General features: G+C 52.0%; 10 protein-coding genes across 10 annotated transcripts; 4 read left to right on the forward strand and 6 right to left on the reverse strand.

Annotated features, from left to right (window-relative positions):
* Positions 1 to 421: 421 nt before the first annotated feature.
* On the reverse strand, positions 422 to 1,624 carry NECHADRAFT_99206 (uncharacterized protein). The gene is made up of 3 exons (XM_003046514.1): positions 1,482 to 1,624; positions 780 to 1,416; positions 422 to 726 (listed from the first exon to the last, which is right to left on the reverse strand). Exons 1-3 carry the CDS (start codon positions 1,508 to 1,510, stop codon positions 502 to 504), a joined length of 891 nt encoding a protein of 296 aa, XP_003046560.1. The 5' UTR covers positions 1,511 to 1,624; the 3' UTR covers positions 422 to 501.
* Positions 1,625 to 2,358: 734 nt separating this feature from the next.
* NECHADRAFT_99207 (uncharacterized protein) lies at positions 2,359 to 3,227 on the forward strand (the record flags this gene model as incomplete). Its single annotated transcript, XM_003045946.1, has 1 exon — positions 2,359 to 3,227. A coding segment is annotated over one exon (450 nt), but the record flags the coding sequence as incomplete, so codon positions are not given.
* A 33-nt stretch (positions 3,228 to 3,260) lies between these two features.
* Positions 3,261 to 4,632, reverse strand: NECHADRAFT_32404 (uncharacterized protein; the record flags this gene model as incomplete). The annotated part of the gene is made up of 2 exons (XM_003046515.1): positions 3,261 to 4,339; positions 4,389 to 4,632. 2 exons carry the CDS (start codon positions 4,630 to 4,632, stop codon positions 3,261 to 3,263), a joined length of 1,323 nt encoding a protein of 440 aa, XP_003046561.1.
* Positions 4,633 to 5,187: 555 nt separating this feature from the next.
* NECHADRAFT_90985 (uncharacterized protein) lies at positions 5,188 to 6,804 on the reverse strand (the record flags this gene model as incomplete). The annotated part of the gene is made up of 4 exons (XM_003046516.1): positions 5,188 to 5,329; positions 5,420 to 5,541; positions 5,600 to 6,603; positions 6,651 to 6,804. The coding sequence occupies 4 exons, from the start codon at positions 6,802 to 6,804 to the stop codon at positions 5,188 to 5,190; spliced, it is 1,422 nt and encodes a 473-aa protein (XP_003046562.1).
* Positions 6,805 to 8,262: 1,458 nt separating this feature from the next.
* Positions 8,263 to 8,850, forward strand: NECHADRAFT_29002 (uncharacterized protein; the record flags this gene model as incomplete). Its single annotated transcript, XM_003045947.1, has 1 exon — positions 8,263 to 8,850. A coding segment is annotated over one exon (588 nt), but the record flags the coding sequence as incomplete, so codon positions are not given.
* A 595-nt stretch (positions 8,851 to 9,445) lies between these two features.
* NECHADRAFT_4710 (uncharacterized protein) lies at positions 9,446 to 10,645 on the reverse strand (the record flags this gene model as incomplete). Its single annotated transcript, XM_003046517.1, has 1 exon — positions 9,446 to 10,645. A coding segment is annotated over one exon (1,200 nt), but the record flags the coding sequence as incomplete, so codon positions are not given.
* A 1,065-nt stretch (positions 10,646 to 11,710) lies between these two features.
* NECHADRAFT_66366 (uncharacterized protein) lies at positions 11,711 to 13,551 on the forward strand. The gene is made up of 2 exons (XM_003045948.1): positions 11,711 to 11,891; positions 11,952 to 13,551. Exons 1-2 carry the CDS (start codon positions 11,757 to 11,759, stop codon positions 13,245 to 13,247), a joined length of 1,431 nt encoding a protein of 476 aa, XP_003045994.1. The 5' UTR covers positions 11,711 to 11,756; the 3' UTR covers positions 13,248 to 13,551.
* A 1,124-nt stretch (positions 13,552 to 14,675) lies between these two features.
* Positions 14,676 to 18,355, reverse strand: NECHADRAFT_286 (uncharacterized protein; the record flags this gene model as incomplete). The annotated part of the gene is made up of 2 exons (XM_003046518.2): positions 14,676 to 18,189; positions 18,240 to 18,355. Coding segments are annotated over 2 exons (3,630 nt in total), but the record flags the coding sequence as incomplete, so codon positions are not given.
* A 3,636-nt stretch (positions 18,356 to 21,991) lies between these two features.
* On the forward strand, positions 21,992 to 22,901 carry NECHADRAFT_76393 (uncharacterized protein; the record flags this gene model as incomplete). The annotated part of the gene is made up of 4 exons (XM_003045949.1): positions 21,992 to 22,586; positions 22,638 to 22,741; positions 22,797 to 22,800; positions 22,897 to 22,901. The coding sequence occupies 4 exons, from the start codon at positions 21,992 to 21,994 to the stop codon at positions 22,899 to 22,901; spliced, it is 708 nt and encodes a 235-aa protein (XP_003045995.1).
* A 1,424-nt stretch (positions 22,902 to 24,325) lies between these two features.
* Positions 24,326 to 25,900, reverse strand: NECHADRAFT_105900 (uncharacterized protein; the record flags this gene model as incomplete). Its single annotated transcript, XM_003046519.1, has 1 exon — positions 24,326 to 25,900. One exon carries the CDS (start codon positions 25,898 to 25,900, stop codon positions 24,326 to 24,328), a length of 1,575 nt encoding a protein of 524 aa, XP_003046565.1.
* Between the last annotated feature and the right edge of the window lie 341 nt (positions 25,901 to 26,241).

Genomic DNA, 26,241 nt, shown 5'->3' on the forward strand with positions numbered 1-26,241 from the left:
TTGGGTACTTTCTTCTTTGTTGAAATGAAGCCTGGTCGGTGTTTGGCAGACAGCTTTGGTGAGCTGGCTCCAACAGTGCGGAACCAAGTGTTCAACAGCTTCAGAGGACATACACTTTCAAGTCATGGGCAGAAGCCTTTCCCCATCATAACCAGGCCCTTGTCAAGTCTAAGCTTTCTTGGCCTGAACATGGCTGCTTACCTGCCCAGGGTTCTCCAGAGCCTAATTGAACGACATGGACATCTACGACCCACGAGCAGACAGATACGACGCAGGTTGGTCACAGGCATATCGCAGCACTTGTCATGCAACAGTAATCATTCAACGATCTGGTCCCCAGACATTCTCGCCTCGTCCAAAATCACAAATCGAAGCAGGCAATATCACTTTTGTGTCCCCATCTCAGAACCATACCCAGATGTCGAATCATGAGGTTGAAACCCTCAACCAATGCATTACCGTGCCCCCTAACTAACCCGTGACGACAAGAATTTAAAATCCCTACTGAGCCTTCTTGGCAAACTCCACCCGGAGAATGAGATGCTTGAAACCAAATCCGTCCATCTTTGCGCAGGCCTTGACAGCGTCGCCGCGGTCTGCGAAGCTGATAAAGGCGAATCCCTTGGCCATGCCGGTTTCCCGGTCCTTGGCAAGGAACACTCGGGTGACACGACCGAACCGCTCGAACATATCGCGCAGCTCTCCCTCTTCGGCCATCTCGGAGACCTGTGGTATAAAGTCAGCATACAAGGCAACAGTCTCGGGGCGGCAGCACTCACGTTGGTGACGCGCAGCGTAGCAAAGTCGTCCCTCTCTCCAAATTTGGATCCCATCCGCTCTCCAGCTCCTCCGGTGCCACGCAGTGCAGGAGGCACATATGAACCCTTCTTGGCACCAGCACCACCAGCGGCAGCAGCAGCAGCAGCCTCGTCGCCCATGCCAGCGGCAACGTCGGCGGCGCCGCTCTCTCCGATGGGAGCCATGGTGTCCTTGTACGGACACCTGGCAGTGAAATGCTCGCCATTGCAAATACGACACTTGACCTTCTTGTCCTTGAGCTTGTCCTTCATGGCCTGGGCGTTGGGGTCGGCCGTCTCGTCCTTGGCATCCTTGCGCCAGTTGATGCTTGGTCGGAAGATGATGTTCTCACCGACGGATGTGGTATCGGGGGCAGGGCCTGGGGGATCCTTTGCGCTGAGGCCAAACTTGGACCAGGTTTTTCGGTCGGCGACGCGGGGGTTTACGGTCTCGGTGTGGGTGATGAATCGGATGCGGCGAGTCGTCTTGACCTTCTCGCCGTCGTCATTGTAGCGGTATGTGATGACAGTCTTGGTGCCGTCCTTGTTGGAGATGGTCTGGGGGGGAGGGAGCTCGGTGGAGGTCTCCTCGATATCGTCGTCGTCGGCCCAGTCGTGCCTGTTTGATGGTGGGGTTAGTCAGAGGGCATATCGATACCCCAGTCCGAACTGCGCTGGACTCACTTGGGCTTGTTCGCAACGGCGGCAGCCATGATGAATCGAGCGTATCCGGGCGACTGTTTCTATATCGTCGTTTTCTCGCGGTGCCGTAGGGATGCGTCGTAGAACTTCGTCGGGGCGTCGGTTCGTGATCGTGGGGTTTCTCGGTGATGGATGAATTTAATCACTTTTTCGTGGTGCGGCGATTGAACGGTGGTGGGGCAAGTGTCAAGCCACAGAGCAGCTCCGAAGGAGCAAAGTCACATGATGTGCACCAGCCACAGGGCCTACGTTATTCCGCCCCTGAGAAGCTGCCCAGCCATTGTAGTGTGATACATCAAGTCCGAGTCTTTTTGTTGAACCTTTGGAGGCGTATGCCGCTTTCGGATTTGGAATCGTGCCATTCTGTCAAGCCAGAACGTCACTGATTCCCACGGGAATATCGGCACGAAGCGACAAGCGCCTCGATGGAGTGGCGCAGTGTTGAACTCGTATACTCGCCCAACCGAGACTGTCCCATGCATCTGTTGGTTTGAAAATAGCTCGTGTAAGAAGCGGTGGAAATTTGAAACACATCGAGGACGACCAAATGTGCATTCAAATCTCCAAAAAGTCAGCGTTGTAGATGCACGTTGGCGCTGGCAATCACAGTGGGAGGCCTTCCAAGCGCCCTCCGAGTTGAGATGCCAAGCTTTTGGGTGAACGGGGGCGTTCGGGCCCAGAAGGGCCAAGCGTGGCGCAGCTCGTTGCGCACACCAATCCGGTGCCGCGTAGTCCCGCAAACGCGGCCTGTGGCGTGCAAGGGGCCATGTGAGAGGGAGAGTTTAGCACCGACCGACGGACACCAGACACACTTACTTTACTACTAGTTACGAGCTTCCTCTCCTCACCGTCGTCTTTCCTTTCTCCTCGTCTCGTCTCGTCTCCTCAATATCTACATCTCTCCTTCTGTTCATATCGACTGATATCCTATCCTTTCTCGCGAACCACAGATCGGACCCTCATTCCTACGCGCTCCCTAGTCGCAATCCACCACTCCCTCTCCTTTTCAGAGTCACACAGCGCATCACCGCTTCACAATGGCCTACAAGCAAGACGAGCCGCCCGCCTACGGCCCTCCCCCAGGTGCCCCTCAGCCTACTTACGGTGGCTATCAGCAAGATCCATACCAGCAGCAGCAGGGCCCTCCGCCAGGTCAGCAAGGCTACTATCAGCAGGGCCCTCAGATGGGATACTACAACCAGCAGCAAGGTCCCTTCCCAGCTGGACAGGGCCCCTATCCTCCTCAGCCAGGTCCTTATGGCCAGCCCGGTGGCCCTCCTCCTCAAGGTTACTATCCCGAAGACGATAGGAGAGGTGGTGGTTCCGGAGGTGGCCTCATGACTGGATTGCTCGCTGGTCTAGCCTGCTGCTGCTGCTTGGACTGCCTCTTCTAAACAACAAAACAAAAAACCGACTACGCAAAGACCTACCACCGCGATATCACCATCACTACACTGCGCAAGATTCTCTCAAGATTTTGATGGCAATTGGGCGCCCTATTTCGCAAAAGGCAGGAGATTAAGGGGGCGAGCGCAGCGTTGGCGCATCTGAAGATGGGGCAGAATTCACTGGAATGTTAAAGGCGTTGGGGTTTTCGTTTTGATTAGGTACCTGGAAAGGACTCATTCAGCTGTTTTTTGCTTGTTTCCTTGATATCAAAGCACGAACTTCTAATCATATAATTCACCTGAACGAATGCAGACTAGTATGTGCTGTGTGTGTTGTGCATGTGTTGGCCGCAGATCTCAAACCGATCTGATACTACACCCCGGCAAAGAGTGTCTCGAATTCCGCCCTGACCTTTTCGACGCAGTCGTTTGTGTAAATCATCTTTTGCACGTCTGGTGATGCCCACTTGTCTGGCACCGCGCCGTTGCTCTTGTGCTCCTTGAACATCCTGTCCCTCTCCTCCTTGGCCTTGCCCTCACCCAGGTGCAACGTTCGCCCGGACATGTATGCCATCTGGACGAGGTTGGAGGTCCACTCCTTCCGAGACAGTTCATACACCTTGAGGCATCTGGCGAGAGTTTCGGGCCGAGCATCAGGGGCTTGTAGCAGCACCTCGGCGATTGTCGAGCCGTCCTCGATGGCCATGGCTGCTCCCTGGCTCAGATGCGGCAATGTCGGATGACAAGCGTCTCCGACAAGAGCGACAGATCCTTGTGTCCAGGTTGGCAGAGGCTTGTACATCCTCAGACGCCACTCGCAGACCTCTCCTTCAGGGACCAGGTTGAGCATCTTTTGCACAAGAGGGCAGAAGGTCTCAAAGACCTTGAGCATGACCTTCTTCGACCCCTTGGTTGTGTAGGTGATAGATGGAGCTGTGGCAAAGTTCTCATCTGGCTGGACTGTCGACAGGTTATAGATGGACTTGTTGGCGATGGAGTAGGCAATGATGTGACGCTTCTCTCCAACCCATCTAACCACCTCGTCACTGTCAAGCAAAGCCAGAAGCTCTGGGTCATGGGCCATGTCCTCTCTCTTGAGCATGATTCTGTAGGCAGCTTGTCCAGTCTCAGCCTCTTCAGGCTCGGCACCCACCTGTTGGAGCAGCTGGGCTCGTGTCACACTCTTGATGCCGTCGGCGCCGAGCAGAATGTCAGCGTGGCACGTGTAAGGCTCCGAGTCTCTGGGCTGGATCTTGAATGATACCCTCGGGGAGAAGCCGGTGATTTCCAGTAGGCTGCTTGAGAAGTGGAACTTGACACTGCTCTCCTTTTTGCACGCCTCATACATGTGGCCAGCCAAGGAGGATCGATGGCCACAAAGGTGAGAGTAGCCATACTTGGCCTTGATGTCAGGCATATCGACATGGGCAAGTTCGACATTTGTGGCTCCCTCTAATCAGTGTTAGTTAAGTTCTGAAGAGGCGAATGGATTGAGGTATACGTCTGATGCTGCTCCCTGCCACACAGGTTGACTCCTTCTCAATGCCCTCCCAGCAACCCAGCCTGTCAAGAATTCTCCCCATGTTGGGAGCCATCTGAATACCGGCTCCAACAAACCCGAGGTTACTGGCAGCCTCGTAGACATTGATGTGTTTGAAGCCTCGTTTGGCCAAGGCGAGGGCGGTTCCCAGGCCACCCATGCCCGAGCCGATAATGGCGATCTCCAAGTCTCTAACGTCAGACATGTTGGCGATGAATTCGTTGTCTTGGATAATCGAGGGTTCGATCAATCAAAGTAAATACAATAAGAAGCATTTATAAGAAAGGCTGGACTGGTTGTTTCTTTATCCGATTATACATCCGTCGTCGAGTTACTATCCGAAGTAAATGCCGGGATGCGGGGGAGTTCCGACGCACCTGAATGGGGCATTTTACTCCCGATTTTCGGTCATCTCTTCTACAAGAGCAATTCGTAACGAATTGAACAAGTTGGATTTTAGCTTGAGATTTTGCAATATCTTTCCTTTGTCATTGTCAAGGGTGGAAATGACTGTACGCTTACTGGTTGTAAGTAGACAACCATCACAAGGAGTTGCATCAAATGCCAAGCGAAGTCGGAGGTTCTAGACAATACCAACGTCACTAACACTGTCAATGAACACGATCAGATATCTTCGGGATGAAAAGTCGGTAGTAGCAGCATCTTTGATTTGTCATCTGCAACTTCATACTCTGTTCTCATGAATCATAACAATGTAAGTTATGAGAGCCAAAATCCAACTTTTTTTTAACACAAGTCATCAAGCCATGCCATCATCCTTGATCTGTTCCTTCTTCTTCTCCACGGCAAGCGCCTCGTTCATGACCTGGTTGGGATCCTGATCGCCCGCGTCCAGGACCTCGAGGTTGCCGCCCTCATCCGCCGTTCCAGTTCGGTAACCGCTGTGGCTGCCAAAGACGTACCAGACGTATCCAGTCATAAGGACTGCCACGACGAGGAAGGCAAAGACTGTCCAGTTGCCCATGGCGTACATGGGAGAGGTGCTGCTGGGGAACAGGAAGGGAGCAGAGATACCGCCAGTGTTTGCGATGGCGATCATGCCTCCAGTGGCCAGGGCAGTAGCAGTTGAGCCTCGGACAGTGGCCGTTCGGTGCTAGATATAAAGTCAATAACCAATTCCTGCGTGTAAAGATGCTAGAGAGTTCACTTACAGCAACGAAAGGCAAAACAGCTGCGTTGGTGCAAGCAATGATAAAGACGGCAAAGTAGCGGACACGCCAGTTGGTGACAACAGCGAGCAAAAGATATCCAGTAGCAACAAAGGCCAAGCCACCAATAACATGCTTCGAGCGCTCCTTGGTCCTGTCACTGTGAAGACAGTTGCCAATGATGATGAACAGGGCAAAGACGTTGGGAGGAACAGTCAGGAGCTGGGCGGTGTATCCTTCGAAACCGAGAGAGGCGACGATCGAGGGAGCAAAGTATCCGAAAGCGTTGAGCGAGTTGGTCATGAGGAAGTACTGAATGGCGAAGAGCCAGAAAAAGGGCTCCATGATGGTCTCCTTGGCGACCTTGCTGTCCCAGTGCTTGTCACCCATTGAGGGCGCGTAGGGGCCAAGGCGCTTGACGGCGAATGCTCGCTCCTCGGGGGAGAGCCACGAGACGGTCTGGGGGTAATCGGGGAGCCAGAACCACACCAGCACACCAACAATAACAGCGGGAATGCCCTCCAGGACAAACAGCCACTGCCAACCGGCCAAGCCAGCTTTTCCGTTGAGGAAAGAGATGCCAGTAGCCAGCAAACCTCCAAAAGCGCCGGCGACTGCGACACTGGAAGCAAAGATGGCCATTCTAGTCGCTCGCTCCTCTGGCTTGTACCAAAAGCAAAGGTACATCATGACACCAGGAAAGAAACCAGCCTCGGCGAGACCGAGAAAGATTCTGACAATCAGAAGACCGGCATATGTCGAAACGGCGGCGGTGCAGATGGTGACGATTCCCCACGAGACCATGATTCTCGAGATCCACTTGCTGGGCGAAAAGTACTTGAGGAGAATGTTGCTGGGGAACTCCATCAGGACGTAGGGGACGAAGAAGAGGGCCACGGCGATGTTGTACTTTTGGCCGGTGAGATCGAGCTGGGCCACGATGTTGTCCTCGGGGGTGTCATTGTTGAGTGTGCGTGCATTACCCAGGTTAACTCGATCGAGGTAGTCTTTAAAATGTCAGTAGATGCTTAGCTGAGTGTGTATGGGAACATACTCAGCAGGTAGGTGATGCAGATCCAGGGCAGGATACGGATATCTTGCTTCCTGACGATCCTCTTCTCCATCTCCTTGTCATTGAGATCCACCGTCTCCAGACTTGGAACGTCCAGAGACGGCTTCGCAGAGAGAAACTTTTCCCAGCTAAACATTGCAAGCAGCTTCTACAAAATCTTCTAGAAGGCGGCACTGGGGGAATAGGGAAGACGAGGGATGAGGGGTCAGAAACCGTTGTTAGTAGTGCAGAAGCAAGCTTATTTAACTCCAACAAGACCAGTTCATCCCCTCCCACCTGCAGATAGAAAAACCTCGTTCCATAGTTTATCTCTGATCTTACCCCAAATGGATCGACCTACAAGATAGTGACTGTGCAGTTAAAGAATTCAAGATCAGGCCGGGGAGATAACGGGCGGCGGGCGGATGGCGGCACCGCTCATGCAGGTTTTTTACCCCGGATTTCAACGAATAAGCTAGCCTAGTAAGAGGAAATGATAGACTCTGGGCACGCAAAACATGTCCACCTTTGATATGAATGCCTCGTCGTCGTTGGTGGCCGACGGCGAGGTGTGCCCGGCGGGTATCTACTAGGTAGTATGGGTTCCCGGAGAAAGCTCGTACCATATGGACCAGGACAAAGCTGGGGTGAGATGCAGGAGTCGTCCTCATTAGTCTACGAGTCCCGTGCCCCCTCTATTCTAGGTTTTTTACGTATGCGGTTCTGTTTTCTTGTGTCATATGGGTCCAGGATCTTGGTCAGGGTTACAGCGAGTCAGGTTTGACGATCGTTGGGTCGTATCAAATCCCGCAGCGAGATGAATAAGTTGTACCATGTAATAATAAGAGAGTATCTCTCCCTTGATCCGAGTACGCGGTTACTTATTCGGATAGAAGATGCTTGCTTGAAGTTCGAGTCTTGCCTGAGTGTATTGTCGTGTCTGCGGGAAGAACAATTAACCACTGCCGGCGAAAATTGCCTACCCCGACAATTTAGGTAGTTTGCTATGGCTCCTACTAGGTAGGGCGCCATCTTATTGGTCCTCGAGGTTCGGGATCTGAGACGCTATTGGCGGTTCGGTCGTATATCTAGACTCCGGCAGTTGGTCTGGTCTCGGTGAGTCCGCCATGATAACGAACGGCACGGATCTCACTATGGCAGAAATAAGGTTTGGGGCAAGATAAGAAAAGTTATAAGCCTTTCACGTACTCTATAGTGCTCGGTCATGCCGTTCGTTATCAAGATGGTTAAGAGAAATTGCGACATATTCCAGGGTATGTTGGTTCAAACCTATACGAAAACTCAGGAAATAGTGTGTCGCCCGGGCCAGATGACGCTCCGACGAAGATTTTGTCTGTCAATCATCGTCAGTCAAGGTGAAATTGTTCAGGTGAAATATTGTTTACATGAAACAGATTCACTTCATCTTGAGTGCTCATCTTCTGCCATACGAGTCGAGATGGACGACACAACAGCACATCTGCCTAAGCGGGGATCATGATCCTTTTCAACCTCCTGCATTAAATCGCCTCAATTGGCAGATCAGATCTACAACTCCAAAGCATCGAATGTTGAACATTGAGATAATTACTCACAAGCAGCTACTACCATGACCTCATTTCAGCGTCTACCCAACGAGATAATCTGCCGTGTCCTAGAGTGCTGCTCGAACCAAGCAGTCGCTAGCACCGCAGCGACATCGCACCACCTCTATGACATCGCCATACCGCTTCTTTACAAGCGACAAGCGAAGCAGGGAAACCACGACATCACATTCTGGGCTGCTGAGCATGGTCGTCTCGGAACTCTGAAGCACATCGCCGAGTGCATGACAGTTCGCGTCGTCGCCGCTGAGGAGTGGACGCACAGGGTATACGACACCTCTGGCGACTTTGACCCCCAGACGGATGCCGTGGCCGGGTGGTACTGGACGCCGTTACACGTTGCTGCGGAACATGGACAGGTCGATGCTGTTGAGTTCCTGCTGGATCATGGCGCCGATATCGATGCTCAGTCTTTGACGCAGCGAGACCTGGGCCTTGCAATCGGTATAGATTCCTACAGCATTGATTTCCAAGACCGTGGAATATTCGAGCTGCCGCCTCCCGTCTCGTTCTCGCCTCTCATTGCAGCCATCCATTGCCGGCGGAACGATGTGACCGAACTGCTCCTCCGCCGTGGCGCCTCGATAGAGATCCGCGAGACGGCTAGTAAACGGCCCTGCGGCACCACGGCGTTGCATGTTGCCATCATAAACGGAAACGTGGAGGCTATCAGGATGATCATAGAGGGAGGGCACGCAGGACCAAACGATCCAGATGCTGATGGATACCCACCGTTGCTCTGGGCGGCCCGATACTTGGGCATAAACAACGACGCCTCAGCCGCTTCAATGCAACCGCTGCTTGACCTCGGCGCTGATATCAATTATATCGCCCCTAGCGATTTCTACCCGGGATCTCGTCACTCGCTGGTGACCATCCTAACCAAGCGATGGAAACCATACACAGCTGAAGCACTCATTGCCCTAGGGGGAACACCTCTCAGTGACCAGGAGTCAAGGGAGATTGACAGGGTGGCCGTGACGCACTTCTGAGACTTCACCATAGAAACTCAACTCCCCACCAGATATTCGAATGCCATACATGCGTAGAGTAGTCGTAAACATATCATTTGCTAGTTATTAGAACCCCTTGTCCTACTTATTCGCGTCCCTCAACTATCGCGCTCTCTCTCGAACCAACAGTCGATCTCGATCCCGAGCTTCGCAGCTCCCTTCCGCTTTCTGGTACTAAATCTGCAGTATGCGTTGCGCTGCTCTCTCGAGCCAGGGGCGATGGGAAATCCGGAGTGACGGATCGTGAGTCGCTTCCGGGTCGCTTTGGCTTGGAGCTTGTCGAGAGCCTCTTCCGGCGTCCAGAAATCGAGCCACTACTAGATCGACGACTGACCTGGAGATCTTCACCATCCAGAGTCGGCGTCTGGCTCCTGGTGGAGCTGGTTGAGGCACGACGAACACTGCTCCCCCGGCGCCTACGTTCCTTTTCGGTTACGGGATGGCGCGGGTGGTGAGCCGCCTTCTCAGGGTCCTGTCGTCGGAGTTGAGGCTGTCGCCATGGGAGCCACCATAACCACCCATATTGCTGCCTTGCTAGCTGGTGATCCCGTTCCTTGACCTTTTCACGTAGCAATGCGCGTCGCTCATTCTCCTTCTCCCAATACTCGGTCCGATAAAGCTCCCAGTTCTCTCTAAAGGTAGCTGAGAAGGGCTTGGCAAGGAGTAGCAGTTTGACATAGTCGCCACCTGGCGCGAGGTCCTCTTCATGGCCACCCCGCTCCTCATCTTCGTGGGGGAGTATCAACGTAGGATGGTTATCGTTCGAGATCTGAAGCTCCCTCTCGACCTCGCGCAAGAGGCTAGGCTCGACGTATCGGTAGGAGGAGCTGGCGGTATGCGAGAAGAGGCCATAAGTCAAGAAAAACCCAAGGGTCGAGAGCGCCTCAGCCCACCACGGTCGCCGTATTATGACGAGCTTGCAGTTAAAGCCGCGCAGTCCTCTGTTGGAGACGGCAAACCAGCGTCGCGGCCACCTGATGCCGCGCTCCCAGATCCCAGTTGCCCACACAAGAATTGCGGTGATGATGCCACCCATAAAACACACCTTCTCGGCACCCTCTACGGCCCAGTAGATGGAGCCACCGACGCCCCTACCGTCTTCTCGGGGGGCAAAGAAGAGAGCATATCCAAACATGGCGATCCAGATTGTAAGCAGCGCAAGGAAGAAGGTATGGTGACGCTTCCTGGCGCGCAGCTCAAGAAACTGGGCACGTAGTGACGCCTCGAGAATCAACAGATTTAGGTAAATCATGGAAGGCGAACTCGGAGTATGGATAAGAGGGTCGCCCTGCTTGCCCAAAGAATTTGAGCCAGCAACCTCCTTGACGCCCTGGCTAGGAGCCGAGGCGCCCTTGACGATGGAATCGACGTCGTCGGCCATGTCGCAATGGGGGAATCCAGAGGTCTAGTCGGCCGAGTCGGTCCCAAGAGGCTGAAGAGCAGCCGATTAGGGAGAGCACGAGGCCATGCACTGCAGAGGAGCCAAGGTTCGAGTCGAAGGGAGGGGATCGATGGGCGGTCAAGTTCGGGTCCGATAAGCGACGGGAAGGAAGAACGGGAGAAGGGGATTCGTCGCTTCGAGGGTGATTAATCGGACTTGTAGCCGCTGACGGCTCAGGGTAGCGTAAAACGTGGGCGATGCGAGAGTTGGTTGTGGTGGTGGTGGTTGATGTTAGTTTTACTGGTGACTTTTTCTGGGGAACGTGGCGGGTGGTGGAACGTTTCTCGGTGGGTGGTCCATCGTCATCACAAGCCAAAAAGAACAGGGAGCTCCCCTCTAGGTTAGCGCCTCTGGCTCTGCAGTGCAGCGCAGCGCAGGGCAGATGGAAGGCCTTGTTGAAGAACTTGAAAGCCCCAAGCTCGGCCTGTCGGTACTTGTATGGGGTACCTCTTGGGCTAGGGTGATCCGAGCGCCAATTGCAGTGGATTCTCCCAACACGTTGGGGAAACATCGTTGGTGCAGCCGGTACCCAGTACAAGGCAAAGCCAAGGCAAGAGCGGCAGAAACCGATATATCCCGCCTCCCGTCTTCCAGGTTCCCACTAACAAGGCTCCTTGACGTTCTCTACTATTTTTTTTACTTGGCTCAACAACTCCATAACCTCGGGGGCGAGCCCTTTTACACTCTTTTCTCTGCCTCATCTTACAATCCGCTTCCTACCCATTGCTGCGGACTTGGCAATGGGTATCCCCGTCTCATCCATTCCGCAGCGGACTTCATCACATTAACCATTAACACAGCCGCCGGGCGTCGGCATCGGGACCATCCAAAAGCCGATTTCTGCGTTAACTCCGGTTCTCGACTTGCGTCACGGTCGAAGCGTCATCAATTGATTGGGGCTCCCTTTTTTTGTCGCTTTGGCTGCCTGGGGCTTCATAAAGAGGCCAGGGCCCCGGCTTTGTCGCCCATGCTCAAGATTCAACCGACTTTCGCGGCGTTGCAACTATCGCGTCTTACTCTCGCCGCTTCGCTTCCCGCTTCTTCTTACAAGATGTCTACCGCAGACGGTGCTGTGCGACCCCCTCGGGCCGCTGATGCCCCTGAGGAATTTAAACATCAGCCTGAACTCAAGCCTTCTTCTGCTTTTCTGTTCCCTCTTGGTTACAAAGACGCTGCCTACCAATGGGTAAGTCTAAGTCGGCGCAATATCGGAGCGCAGTGGGAATAGCACTAACAAAATATCTAGTGGACGAGTCTTGCCCCTCAGGCTGTTGAGCGCAACCTTTTGAAGCTCATGCCTCACCTTAAGGAGGCCAACGACAGCATTACAAATATCGATACCCCCGACCGCCCCGATCCGTATGGCACCCGAGTATGGAGACGGACAATGGTCCACCTGTCCGGCAAAAATCGCGCCCTCAACGAAGTCACGGTCGAACGGGTCGGGGAGGAGACGGAGGATGCTCTTGTCATGATCCACGGATATGGCGCCGGTCTCGGCTTCTTTTACAAGAACTTCGAACCCCTTTCTCGCATGAGGGGACTGAAGCTGTATGCGTTGGACATGCTCGGCATGGGTAACTCGACCCGGCCGCCATTCAAGATTCATGCCAAGAAGAAGGAGGACCAGGTTCTTGAAGCTGAGAGCTGGTTCGTCGACGCACTGGAGGAATGGCGAAAGGCCAGGAAGCTGGAGCAGTTCACCCTGCTAGGTCATTCTCTGGGTGGTTATCTTGCTGTTTCCTACGCCATCAAGTATCCTGGGCGCCTCAAGAAGCTTATTCTGGCCTCGCCGGTCGGTGTACCGGAGGACCCTTACGCTGTCAACGCCGACATGCCTGACCCCAACTCTTCGTCGATGGCGAACGAATTTACCGAGGACCAGCAGAGTACCACCGAGCCTACCGGTACGCTCTCCAAGCACAAGCCTGCCTCCAATGTTTTGAGACGCCCTCTTCCTGGCTGGTTCGTCTGGCTTTGGGATCAGAACATTTCGCCCTTCAGCATTGTTCGTATGAGTGGCCCTCTTGGCCCCCGATTTGTCTCGGGCTGGAGTTATCGGAGATTCAACCACCTCCCACAGCTCGAGTCTCAGGCTCTCCATGACTACTCATTCTCCATCTTTAAGCAAAAGGGTAGCGGCGAGTATGCGCTGGCATACATCCTCGCCCCTGGCGCATACGCTCGTCGTCCGGTCATCAACCGTATCCAGGAGGTTGGCCGACAACTGATTCCCCAACCTGACGGCGCCCCGCCAAAGAGGGAAACAGGTCTCCCCATCGTTTTCATGTACGGTGAAAATGACTGGATGGATGTGGCTGGTGGTCTAGCAGCACAGGAGAAGCTCAATGAGAGAAGACTCAAGGCACTGCTCCATGGAACAGAAGAGGAGAAGCGTAATGAGAACGGTACAACAAAGGTGCACCTGGTTCCCAAGGCCGGCCACCACCTGTACCTGGACAACCCAGATGAGTTTAACGACCTGATACGCAAGGAGCTTGAAGAGACGAGGGCAGACGAGCGACGAAAGCGTGAACTATAGACGACATGACTCTCAATATGCCATGAGCATCAAAAGGAGAAGGATAAGGGAAGGCTTCATTGGATCGGCGTTGAAATGGGACTTGCTTGACCAAGGCCAGCGCCAGGGTGACTTGCACGCGGCGCCTTGACGTGCGCGTCGAGAGAGACCCAGACCGTTACGACATGCCGGTTTGCTGAGCCGCTTTGGAGGGGCGTTTTTTTTTCACTTGTGCTGCATCATTAGACTTGGATACAGACATACACAGCCTAACATGGCTATTATAAAGTTGTAGATAGCGGTATAAAGATTCATTTTCTGTAATAACATAAAAAATTCTACTCTAACCTGCATTGATTCGGGTCTCCTAGCATGATATGAGCTGCAAGACTGGCGTTGAGTGATGGTTCAAGAGCTGTACGTGATCTCGGCAAACAGTCACCAGATAGTCATGAGCACATGAGCCCACCACAACACGCATCATGTCAAGCGATGCCTCTATAATGTTGCAAAAAGATACAAATCACTCTCCTGGCTTAGAGAATGTGCAAAAAATGCAAAAAGTAATGCGTAATCTGGGAATCGAACCCAGGGCTCCCCGACGCTGCTCGAATGGCAACGGAGAATTTTACCACTAAACCAATTACGCCTTTCTTATCACGTGATAATTATGAAATACATCAGAGAATAAGTAGGTCAAAGAGCCCCCAAGTTGGCTAGTCTAGCCCATGACCAACTTGGGCGAATCCCATCACCATTCCTTTCCCAAGCCGGAGGTAGCTAGGCTCTCCTCTTCACTTTGTACGAATTGAACCAGTCAAAAACTCTTTCTGTGCCTGTTAGATCTTCCTCTTGGGCTAATGCAGGCACAATGAGGCGTCGGGACGGCCCGAGAAGCCAAATTCATGAAACTTTTGCTGCCTTGGGGGTCTCACCTATTCAGTTCCTGATCATAGGATGCTAGAGCTCCTTGACTGGGCTGCATTAAGTCTTAGACTGTTATTTTAAAAAAAAAAAACTGTGACGATCGTAGTCTCAGGCAGAGCATCTAAGGCTCTGCTTTACAAGGTCCCGTAGATCGCCTTCATTCCCCGAACGGCTAGGTGCCTTTCTCGGATCTCACCAGGAGAACAACAAGAGCCCGATTCAACGTCGTGGTTATACGTGTATTCATAAAGTCTAAAAAGCAAAATATCGAAATCTCCCCAGCTCCATTGCTTGTTTTTCTATCGAGACCAAAATGCCCCCTTCCAGAGCCAGGGTATTTGTTGCCGTTCATTCTGTCAGTGAAACTGCATCTTGCCCGCAAGGTGCTTTGTGATGCTGCTCCGAGCCACAGAAAACCTTCTTCTTCCAGAGACGCCGCGCAAAAGAGTAACAAAGGCCTGGCCGTAAAAATCATTGTACATTCCCTTCTCGTCTTGTCTTTTCCTTTCCTTGTCTTGTGTTTTACAGATTGATCAGGTCCACCTCTGAAAAGTCGGGTGGTGCCCTGCCGTAGACGACGCGGACCTTGCTGTCGAGAGCTGTGCCCTCGTTGCTGATCCAAATGTTCTCGCTGTATTCTTGTGTTCGTCGAATCTCGTCATCGCTGACGCCCAAATCATCACGAGGGAGCCACACGGTAGGCCGGCGTGCTCGAAGTGCCTCGTGTTGGAACGCGTGTCGAACGAGGGCATCTCTCTCATCTGGAGTGAGATCCTCGATTTCGTCGTGAATTCCTCCGAAAAGTGCCTCTCCAATAGCTCGTTGGGCCTCGATATCCTTCTGTCGATGTTGTCGCCGGTATTCCGAGGCCCTCTTGTTCTTGTCCTTCGACTTGCCCCCCGTTGCCAGCTTGCGAATCTGGTGTCCTCCGTCCCTGGCCCAAGTGCCGACCTGCTTCACTGGGCGACGAATGCTACCGAACTTGCGCATCTCAATGTCTTGAGTGGTTTCTGGCTTGTGTGTCTTTTCCTGCTCGTCTTCAGTTTCCTCTGGTAGCTCATCCTCCTCAAGAAGACCGAGTCGGCGATCCTGAGCTCTCTGAAACGCTTCATCACGCAGCACTGCCTCGTCCTCGAATGTGATTGGCAGGTATCGGAAAAGAGGCGAGAAAGAGTAGTTGAGGAGCACCTGGTAGAGGATAGTAAGGATGAGGACAACAATCATGACGATTCCGTGGGCCGTGCATGCAGATCTGCCCTTTTCATCCTTGGCGATAAAGAACAGACCCGCGATGCAGAGCTCCATGAAATAGATGCCGGTGAAAGTCTGGTTGATAGCACGAGGGTACAAGACACCGCCGGTATCATGCTCAAACCGGGTGACGTAGAGCATCGCGTATCGTTGGGCAAACCACAAGAGCCCAAAGGTGATGATAGCAAAGATGGAAATGAGCGGCGCGATCACGCAGTAGATCAGCGCGATACAGGCAAAGTTGGTGTAGATGGGGAAAAAGGCGCCCCATTTGACCTGGTTGAGCTTGGTGTTTCGTGACCACTTGTTACGTGCAGTGCTGTCGAGGATCTTTGCAATGACGTACCACATGACCAGCGTTCCAATCTGGAGGAGGGTTCCAGAACTTGTCGACATGGCCTGCAAAATCATGTATGAGAAGAAGTAGTTGGAAGCGCTGGGTAGGTTCGTCGCGAGAAGATCGAGGACAGCCTTGGCAGTTTGTAGCTGCTTCACGTTGTTCACCAGCTCGTCGAAAGATGCCGCAAAGAAAGATGCGATAGAGACGATAAGGAACACCTGAATGAACAAGAAGACAAAGTAGAAGACCTGGACAAACTCGACCTTTTGCGATCCAGTCTTGGCCCCCTTGAAACTGGCCAAAAAGTCGAGGATGATGGGGATGAGGAAGAGCAGCAGACCGAGCACCACAGCGGGCAAGACACCAGCCACAGCTTTGGCGATGTTGTGTACAGTCGAGTTGTCCTTGAGAAAGTGAAGCCACTCATTGTCCTGAATGAGCTGGTCCAGTTGGCTCAATGCCGCCGTCCAAGCAACAGGGATTGCCCACAGGAAGACCATAGCGGCAACAAGAACGAAAACGATGGCCGATCGCATCCACTCCTGCCACCAAGTGAAAGCCATGTTATCCCAGACAACGTCCTTGGGAGAAATCTCGTTCATTCTCGGGGCCATCTGCTTGGGAACATGGTGGATGACGCTCTGGCAAGCCATGTGGGCGGCAACCTGGTGGTTGAACTGGATAAAGGCCGAGTTCATCAGGGGAAACCGTTCAGGGTGCTTCTGATCTTCCTCGATCTCCAAGTTGAGACGAGCAAGCTCCTCTCGACACCAATAGATTGTGTCGACCTTTTTGGTGACGAAAGGCACCCCAAAGAGCCAATTGACGCCAAATAGGGGAAGACGATGCGACGGGCGATTTTTCTTCTTAAGATATTTCTCCCACTCTGCAGGCTGGTCTTGTTCCTCGGTGTAATCAGGGTTGTATGCCAAGGGATACTCGATGGGTTCCTCTTCGACGTCGGGCTTGACAAATGGGAGCGCGTACTTGATGTTTTGCCAGAGGGTTTTCTTGTTGTCCTCCCTTAGTTGCTTGTATGCCGCAGCTGCAGCTCCCTGGGGCACAGGAGACGTGTAGGCACCAGGAGGAGGCTTCCAGAACTGCCACCACTTGGAATCCTTGGTGGTATAGATGTCCTCCGGGTTCTCAAGTTTCCGTACAGTATTTCCCCCAAGGCCAATAGGCTCGCGCGAACGCTTTGGGTTGATCTCAGCCGTGCTTTCGACCGACGCTCTGTAAGTGTTTCGGGAGTTATTGTTGTTCTGGCGGAGCGTCTCCGAGGCCGAGATACGGTTGTCATCTTCATCAACCGAAGGACGAACTCGATATCGATCAGAGCTCCGAGAGGGGGCACGGTTATCATTGGTTTGGTTCAGACCCATGAAGCCATTAGTTGTCTCCAAAGTATCTTCCACGTTGTTGCCGGCCTTAGAAACAACGCCCATGATGCCGTGGCCAACCTTTGCGAGGGGATCGCCCAGGAGGGGAACCTTGAAGCCCTTCGATGAGGCCTTGTCTTCCTCTTCGGTGCTGTTTGCTGATGCTTGGTTGAGAATCTCGTATCGGGATTCACGCACTCCGGCGTCGATGGTATGTGGTACCTCGTGCTTGTCTCCAGCGGTCATGCCTTCGGCGTTCATGGCAGTTCTTTGGGCTTCGGCATCCTCGCGCGCGTTACGCTCGGCCTTTTCTTTCTTGCTGATTGCGCCAAGTTTCATCTCCTTGCGTTCCTTCTTTTCCTGGGATTGTTTCTGCTTCAACTGTGCTTTCTTCGCGGCCTTGATGAGATCCGTTTCAGCCTGCTCAAGCATGAGGTGAATCTTATTCCGATCCTTAATCTTATCCAGCAGCGTCGACAAATCTCGGTTAATCCAGACATTTCGAATGCCTCCGGGGAATACATCAAAGAGGCCCATCAGAGCCTCTTCGCTGAGCCATTTTCCGGGAATAGAGTTGACAAGAACCGTGGTGGCGGATGCCCTGAGTCGGTGCTCGGCGCTGGTGAGATAATCTTGACGCACTTTGATGTAGACTCGAAGCTCGAAGAAGAAGACCCAGCAAACCCAGATGACGACGAGAATGGCCATAAGCAAGTGGGCGCCGTATCTGCTCGTATTCTTACTACTAACATTTCCCCACGCAAGTGTGTCCAGGCCCGTCGGTACGGTTTCGTTTCTGCCAGCGTCGTCGTCTTTGATGTCAATGTTCTTGCCCCTTCCACCAACGTAGTTGATGGGAATCAGGATGGGCATGACAATGCCACAGATAGGGATGAAGATGATGAGGAGTGTCTTGAGGTAGCGAAGGAAAAAGTAGGCGTCAAGTCCACACTTTTCAATGACTTCGCGGTCGCTGTAGTGCCATAGGGTTTTGAGCATGCCTACTACCGTTCGGGGAGGAGGTTCGGTTCGTTCGCGTTCGGGCACTAGATATGTCTTTGGCTTGCTACAAAAAGGTTAGAGAGTCGCATTGGGTATATGGAGTCCAAAGCTTACAAAATTCTGGCCAGCTTGTTACGCAGGAATAAGAATAGCAAGATCTGAACTGCAAAGACGACCATGGCAACAGCCACCGCAGTAAGGAAGCTGACGATGCCGATGCCCTTGTCTTTGTCCGCGGCACTAGTTTGCGATGGAGTGATACCTGTGCCTCCTGAAGATGTCTTGGTAGCTCCGGTTGAGAGAGTTTCTGACCCGCTGAGAGTCTCTGAGGCCGATAGGGCAGAGGAAGCTATCGTGCTAGCAATGGAGCTGGCGAGGGAGCTGACAATGGAATCGGTCCCGGTGGCCGACGCCGTGTCGGTCACCGAGTCCGCAGTGTCTGTCGCTGTGGAAGACATGTTGGATGAGGAGGAGAGAGTTGATGGAGGTGAAACGTGGAGGAGGAGAGGTTATTGTGCCCCAGTAGGGGGAGGGAGCCGAAAGTATGTTCCCCAATGTGTGTTGTAATGTTCTGCAGATAATCAGAGGTTTTGTTGCAAGTGAAAGGCTCTCGCAGCCAGCAACACGAATAACTAACAGAAACAAATTAAACGATAAAGGGTCTCAAAAGAGGTCATGAGAAGAGATAAGAGTCAAGAAAAAAGAGACAGGAGTAGGCGATTAGAAGGTTTGGTTTCCAAGATATTGGTGTTTGGCCTGCCGCCTTCGGTCGCGTCATGATTGGAGACCCCTGCCTTCTTGGAGTCCATTGTGGGACCGTCCATACCAAGTTGGGGGAAGCGCAGCATCTGATTGGCGGATTGTGATGGCTGTGATGCTGTCTCCACCGAACTGGCTGCGCTGGCCGACGGGGCAACTCCCCCACCGAGGAAGGCCCTGAGAGTGGGAGGCAGCAAAAACTGGGCACGCCGTGCGATGCGACGCTGTAAGGGAGGCCGTATGACATCAGAGGCTTCATTGGCCACCCTCCAGCGATGAAACAGGCCCCTGTGCCTGGAATTTTCGTGTGCGTCGTATCTTGGTTGGTTACCGCGTATTGTGAGCGCTTGTTGGTGAAGCGCCGTTGAAGTCTTTGGGCGCCTAAGAAATGGATTAGAATAGAAACATTCATATCAAAGGCTTGCCGCCACGAGCGTTACGCGGCTTGCTTCTTTTGTTCTTTTTTTTGTTCATCCTTTGTATAACTTTGATTAGTATCCTCGTCTTTGTATCTCGCTCCTTCGTTTCGAATTGATCAGCACTCTCGGCTGGGGCCGGGCACATGGACCATGCATCACTCAACAATCTCCAAACGACATGGGTCGATATGGCAATCAAGGACACGCTCCAAGCAGGGAAATGTGGCACGTTTAATCGTTTCAATTATGATCATCGCTGTCAAATCCATCGTCTATCGTTACATGGTACACTTGTGTGTCTACTCTGGTGCATCATTCGACCACATATTTCTTGCAATGGTCTTTTCCTGGGCAATATGCGAGGGGATCGCCTCCAATACCCAGGAAACCACCACAATCACCATCCTTGTGAACGATTCCGATAGACTGCGTGATTATTGTTAGCGTACTCTATTTGATGTCAATAGTAAAGAAGTACTCGCCTCCCCCTTAAAGTTGTAGTAGTAATGACGGTTCTGGTGACTACAAGCCAAAGGCGCTGTATCGCAGTTGGGGAGCGTGAATCAAAAGTAGACATCCAAAATGGCCTGCATCGGTGCGTGACTAGGGATAGCATTCATCCATCCTTCCCATTGCGCTTCAAAGACACCCTTATAAGATCTCTTGCCGCCACCGTTCTTGGTGATCTGCTCTTGGCCCGTAGCGATGATATCGTCGACGTATTCACTTGGCTACCACTTCTCCTCAGGGCACCACAAGCCCGTATAGTGTTGCATACCCATAATAGAGGCAATGTTTTCGTCTCCGGCGAAATATGGGACGTACCAGTAGGTGCCCTTCCCGATGGTTGATACCCAGCAGTACTTGGGAGTATCGCCGCGCTTGGTGACATTTCCATCGTTGTGGGCAATGCCTGGGGTTCCGACTCTGTAGTTGGATGGGAGACCTCTTAGGGCCATTGCCGAGATGCAACATGGGAAGCCGAGAACGGCGGAGGTAATGAGTAGTGCCAAGTGCATATTGAGATTTGGTAGAGTTAAGCTGATGGCGTGCAGGATGAAAGGGGGACCTTTTTAACGGCTGTAACTGAATGGATAAGTCTGATGAGTTATCATTCCGTCCCTGACATGATGGCATATTGAGGTTTTATAGATGATCGCATTCGTGCCTGACAACAATACAGTGAGGCACTGTTGGTACCATGTCAAGATATCACTGCCTAGAAACGGCGTCTATAGGTGGCTGTGAAGCCCCGGCAGGAGTGTTCTTATTAGTTACAATGACAACGCTCCCAATAGTGAGTATCAATCAGACCTGGTCACTGAATGTGATTCCTTCCATGCTGCTCCCCCGAAGGATGCACGTCTAGCCGGGCTGAGGTTCTATTAAGGCTCCGTTGCTAAGAGTGCCAGAGCAATAACAGACGGCAAAGCTTAGCTGGTTGAGGCTGTCAACCTGGCTGGATGGATTGGAGTCGCCAAGTCGCTGAATCCTTCAACTGGCTGGGGTAGCAATGCAGCCCACTAAAGATAGGGGCAGGATACATAACAAGCGAGGTTCTAGGAGCTTATACGAGGAATGCCATGCAGGTGGCTGACGTCTAATTATGGGCTGCCAGATAGAATAAACGGGCAAGGCCTCGTGGCGCAGTCACGTTCAAGGCGTCCGCCATATCAGGATGCCATTGCGGAGGATGAGGCTGAGGTCCTGCCTCCAACATCAATCGTGCATGTGCCGACAGACAAAGGAAGACTGACCCTTGGAAAGAGAGCATTATCAAATACAAGAATGTCTTTTCTATCTCTTTGCTTCATGCTAAGCCTGGATGGAAGTGAGATGGGACGATGAGAATGCTGGCCGATATTACACTGAGGTTGAAACTCTTCACCAGCATAGTTACCCCGGCGCACCTACGAAAGAGCATTGCTACGATACTAGATCGTAGCAAGGTCCAAACTTAAGAAAAGCCTTTTCGATTTAACCGATGGACATGTAGATTTTTAAGCCCGATCTGTTATACACCATCATCACCTAGACTATAGGTTAAGAAGGATAAATCAGCCGAAATGGTTATGAGCAAGCAGCTTATTGTTTTCCTGCCGTCTTCCGAGCCAACTCCAAATTTCTTTTTTCCAAAACCGATAATTATAGGAGGGATGCATACTTTGGGTTATGAAATTATGAGATTGAGAATATGGTTTACCTACCTGAATAGTTGCTGTAACTCTAGGTATGCCCCAAGCACGAGGTGGCCTCCTGCAAAAAACGACAAGGAAACTACCGTCTCCAGTCCATACCTTGATTAACAAAGTAACAATGAGATCTTTCATCACATTTACGGAATGAACAATTCTAAGCTCAAAGAAGGGCTCTCATGGTCTTGATGGCGATGGCCTTTGTTCAAACCAAGTGTTCATCGGTGGCTCATATTGTTATTCCATTTCTGTGATTAGAACTGTTCTGTGAACTCAACGAGCCAAAATTCTGAACGGCAGAGCATCTCCGGCCTCGAATTTGACCTGGGTGCCACAAAGGCTTGATATTTTGGCCATGTATAAGAAGACGACAATTTGGCCTCCCTCACTGAACTTGAGCAATATTAACGAGCTTTCACACACCAAACACAACACACACACACAGATCCCACGAACTTTTACTTATTAGAAAAGTGCACCTGCACATTTCAATATGGATTCAGACAAGACGCCCGAGAACGCCCCCATGCCTCCCGAGGAGAACCAGATCAACGAGTCTTACTGGCCAACCCTTCGGAAGATTCTCGAGGAAGATCCCTCAGGGATGGATCGGCTGAGCCTAGAATGCATGATGTGCAAGTCTCCCATGTCAACCAAGGAGAACGAGCATGTCAAGGATGAAAACGGGGGTGATCATAGAGCAATTATCCTTCTATGCGGCCACCTAATCGGCTTTAGTTGCTTGGCCGACCATCTCATGTACCGTAAAACTCATGGTCTTCCTCCTGGATGCCCCCTCAACACGTGCAAGCCGTCATTCCACCCAGTGTGCGGATGCTTTTTTATGGGCTGGCCATTTCCCGAGAAGGCGGAAGACGTTGGCGTCTGCAAGCGCACTGCCTCCGAGGGTCTGAAACTGAAGCCCAAATGCTACACGTGCACATCCGATGATGTGCTGCAGAGCTTGACGCTCCTCACCGGCGCACTCGAAGGGAAGATGCTTGAGGATCTGGAATCGTTCAAGCTCGCCTATCGGATCCAGATCAAAAACAAGATCTATGGGGCTTTTGATGGAGATGAGCGTGAAAGTACCGAGACATAAATACCGGCTACCATGCGCGAGCACTGCCGAAACTTAGAGTCTAGCCTGGCCACTCTCTACTACTGCCCTAGCCCGTCTATAGGAGAGGGAGACTTCAAGGTTCGCCTTTTCGAGTACAGCGGTCCTATCGAAATGATTGCGGTGCGTCGCAGGCTGGACGAGATCAAAGATTCGTAACAGAACGACGCGTGTTCAGGTGGGTAAGTTAAAGCATGTGAGGTATTGAAGACAAGAACACATGAAAAAGACAGTACAACTTCTATATGTGTGTTAATACAAACCTATTTACTATACAGACTAAGATGTGATACGCATGTCCTCAAGTTTCAGACATGTGCTGGGACCCTGAACGTTTTTAAAAGAAGCTGAACAAAGATGAATAACTCGAGAATAAGACCCGCCAAGTCACATAAGTGGAATAACCCGCAAATTCACAGATGAAGTAAAGGCTTTCTGCTTTTCTATATATATAGACCTTGACTCTTCGGTTTGCCCCTGACTTTTCTCCTTCCCCCTCACACCTACTCCTGCAGACACTTTCGCACCTGCCGACTCATACACTTTCTACTAAAAGTCGTCTTGACACCTGCAAGCCTCGAGACTCACCTTTGTACCAGTTTTTGGACATTTCTTCATCTTGACTAACAACGTTGACTAAGTACGTCTCATCTTCCCAGCAAAGCCCTCCGTGGTATCCATCATGTCCCAGGAATCCAGCAAGGTAAGCGATAGCTTTTGGCCATCACTAAAGAAGAAGCTGGAGCAAGACAGTAACAACTTTGGCAGGCTCGATATATCGTGCCAGATCTGCTTCGAGCCGACAACAGTTGGCGGGCCGCAATATAGTAATGTCGACCCTGAACGAGACCACAGGGCATCTATCTTGGCCTGCGGACACATCTTTGGGGACAATTGCATAACCAAGTACCTCAAGAAGTGTGAGGAGAAGGAGGGGCGCGTTCCCAATTGTCCTACGTGTCGAGCTACGCTTCAGCACGCGGAATGTTCCCATGCCTGCTTGGGCATCCCCGTGCCCAATTGCCCGACCCAGTTATCTACTGTTCTGCCTACCCTCTCAGAAGGCGGCAAGGTCGCAGAGCTCTGCTGTATGTGTGAGCTAGCCGAAGTTGTCGAATGTCTGATCCACGAGATCATCTTGACTACTCCAGCGCCTGCCGATCATTTCATCTGCGCCATTGTCCACTTGCCAGATGTTAAATTTTGTGTCAAGCCCTCTGAAAGTGAGATCCCCCCAGGATCTGAAGCTGAGTGGCAGATCCAAATGTCTGAGACACTCAAGGAGTTGCTCAACGAGTCGGAGAGGCAGTTGAGGCAGAAGCATCTTCATGCATGGAGCACGGGTAGCCTAGCAGGGTTAAAGCTGGAGCTTCACTTCTATACAAATGAGGGAGCATGAAGAGCTAGGTGAACAAAGACAAGGAGATAGTTGGGTTGTTCAGGGAACATGCCTAAGAGAACAATAGACAGCCAATATAACATTCGTTCTTACCTAGACTCTATACTTTGATCAATCCTCTTAAGTGCATGTTCATTTCTGATACGGGGGCTAACTTCATACAAACATCACACAACGCTTAACAAGTTACCACCTCTCATGGCGACACTTTGGAACTCGTAGGATATCATTCTCTTGCTTTGAAAGACACTAACTAACCCGCCATACACATGATACACGTTCAACGTAAGAAATTCCTTTCCTTTGACTCATGACGCAGCAGAAGCAGCCGATTCCCAGATCAACACAATCACAGAGTCTGTCACATCCTCCACTGACCTCTTGCGCGACGTCGCATCCTCCACTGCGCCCCTCTTGACGTACGCCTGCCATACGTCTCCTTCCTTGGTCATTGCCGAGTCCATCAGCTTCCAGACATTGCGTCTCCCAGTCCAGAACAGCATCTTTCGGTCTGTTGGGTCTTCGTCTAGCTTAACTGGGCCGATGACAGACTTTCGTCTCGCTTCGGCTGACCTTCCTACCATGGACAGTGGCATGTCTGCTAGGTTCATGCCATCTGGGTACTCGGTGATGGTGTAGCCGTTGACGAGAACCCAGTTGTCGCGAAAGCGGTAGCGCTGCAGGAAACATGCTTCACCGCAGACATCGGTAACGAGGTGTGCCAGGCTGGGAGTGAGGTGGTGCCTCTCTTCGTAGTCGTGCAGCGCCAGGGGCTGAACGCCTGTCTCGTAGCTGTCAATGTGGGCTGTATATTCGTCGTTGTGACTGGGCGAGTAGAAGCTCGGGAGGATATGCATCCTCATTCTCGTATGCTGCGTCAAGCATTCTTGGAGGACACCATCCCATCGCTTCTTGTCTGTCGGGTTATCAACAGCGTCGCCGAAGCAAGGCAGCTGCGGGATGCGTGATATAGCAGGTCGTGTAAGAAAGACGGCACCACCTCCGTAGGTAGTCATGAATCCCTCTCCGATAGCCCAGTCTCCCCTCTCGCTGGGAAGTCCAATGTAGAGCTCCTTATCAGAGTTGAAGGCAAACAGCCGTTCCTGGAGATATGACAGGTTGGGTAGGAAGATCTCCTCGTCGAGAATGCCGTACCACTTCTTCCTCTGGCCGTTTTGCGTAAGCTTAGCACCGAATCCTTTGATAGCGTCGATCATGCTAAAGTATCTCCTCGCCGCCGACATTGGGTTCGTAGACGAGGTGACATGGGCGTCAATGCCAAAAGTATGTAGGACATTGTTGAGCTCCTTGACTTGCAGGCTATCAGCTTGATCAAGCATAAGCACAAAGCTTGCTCCGTTTCCGTGTTGATTTCCTCCCGTCATCCAACGCGCCCAGTCTTTGACCACGGCGTAGTCATCTCTAGCGACGCGCTCAAAGCTCGTCGAGACAGCGAACAAGAAATCCGAAGCGTCGACCTGTCCAGGGCGAGGGCCTCCAGGGACGGGGATGGTGAGCTCTTGGTTCGCAACCAAGTCTCGGCGGACAGGTTCGCGCACGTCGACAACTCTAGGTTGGTTTGAATGAAAGTCTGCGTCAATGCTCGTAAGTGACGTCCACTCAGAGTCCTGCTCCGAGATTCGTATTTTCCATGCGGTCCATGATGTGTAATTCGAGAGACCGATCTGTCGTGTCAGTCGGTCCAAGTATTGCTCTTCCGGTACGGGGCCGTTGATGGCAATTTCACGATGGTTGAGACCGATCCTGTCCTCTCGAGACTGTGATAGCCATCGCGTATGAATAAAGAGAAGGCCAAAGACGACCAATAACACCAGCTGAACAACTCTTGGGGGTAAAGACGGGAAGCCAGAAAGCATAATCATGGTTCAAAAATGAAGAGAAATCAAACCGCCAAAAGACGGTTTGATTACCTATCCAGTAAAAAAAGGAGTGACTTGGGTGGGTAGAATCTGGATGGTTGTCGTCCAACGACTACAACAGAGGCATGGTGGTGCAAAGCAAAGTAATGAACGACTTCTAAGACGGGGGGGATAAAAGGTCGCACGCGAGAAAGGGCGATCGAGCCATTTAAAGCAAATTAACACTAGATAATCAACGGTTGCGACGAATTTCCCCATGCGGCACAGTCATTGTAAAGGTCCATCGTCCCCTTGTTTAGTGTAGATAGGGTGCAGTGGGGGTTGGCCATCCTTCGAGGCCATCA

The sequence above is a fragment of the Fusarium vanettenii genome (assembly GCF_000151355.1).
Source record: "Fusarium vanettenii 77-13-4 chromosome 2 genomic scaffold NECHAsca_18_chr2_1_0, whole genome shotgun sequence".
Classification (NCBI taxonomy): domain Eukaryota; kingdom Fungi; phylum Ascomycota; class Sordariomycetes; order Hypocreales; family Nectriaceae; genus Fusarium; species Fusarium vanettenii.

Excerpts from the sequence above, each read along its gene's own strand:
- NECHADRAFT_99206 (XM_003046514.1), bottom strand. The coding sequence starts at position 1,510 with ATGGCTGCCGCCGTTGCGAACAAGCCCAA. Across the intron at positions 1,417-1,481 it reads GCCGTTGCGAACAAGCCCAA|GCACGACTGGGCCGACGACG; the intron begins GTGAGTCCAGCG and ends ACCATCAAACAG. Across the intron at positions 727-779 it reads CTACGCTGCGCGTCACCAAC|GTCTCCGAGATGGCCGAAGA; the intron begins GTGAGTGCTGCC and ends TTTATACCACAG.
- NECHADRAFT_66366 (XM_003045948.1), top strand. The coding sequence starts at position 11,757 with ATGTCTACCGCAGACGGTGCTGTGCGACCCCCTCGGGCCGCTGATGCC. Across the intron at positions 11,892-11,951 it reads AAGACGCTGCCTACCAATGG|TGGACGAGTCTTGCCCCTCA; the intron begins GTAAGTCTAAGT and ends CAAAATATCTAG.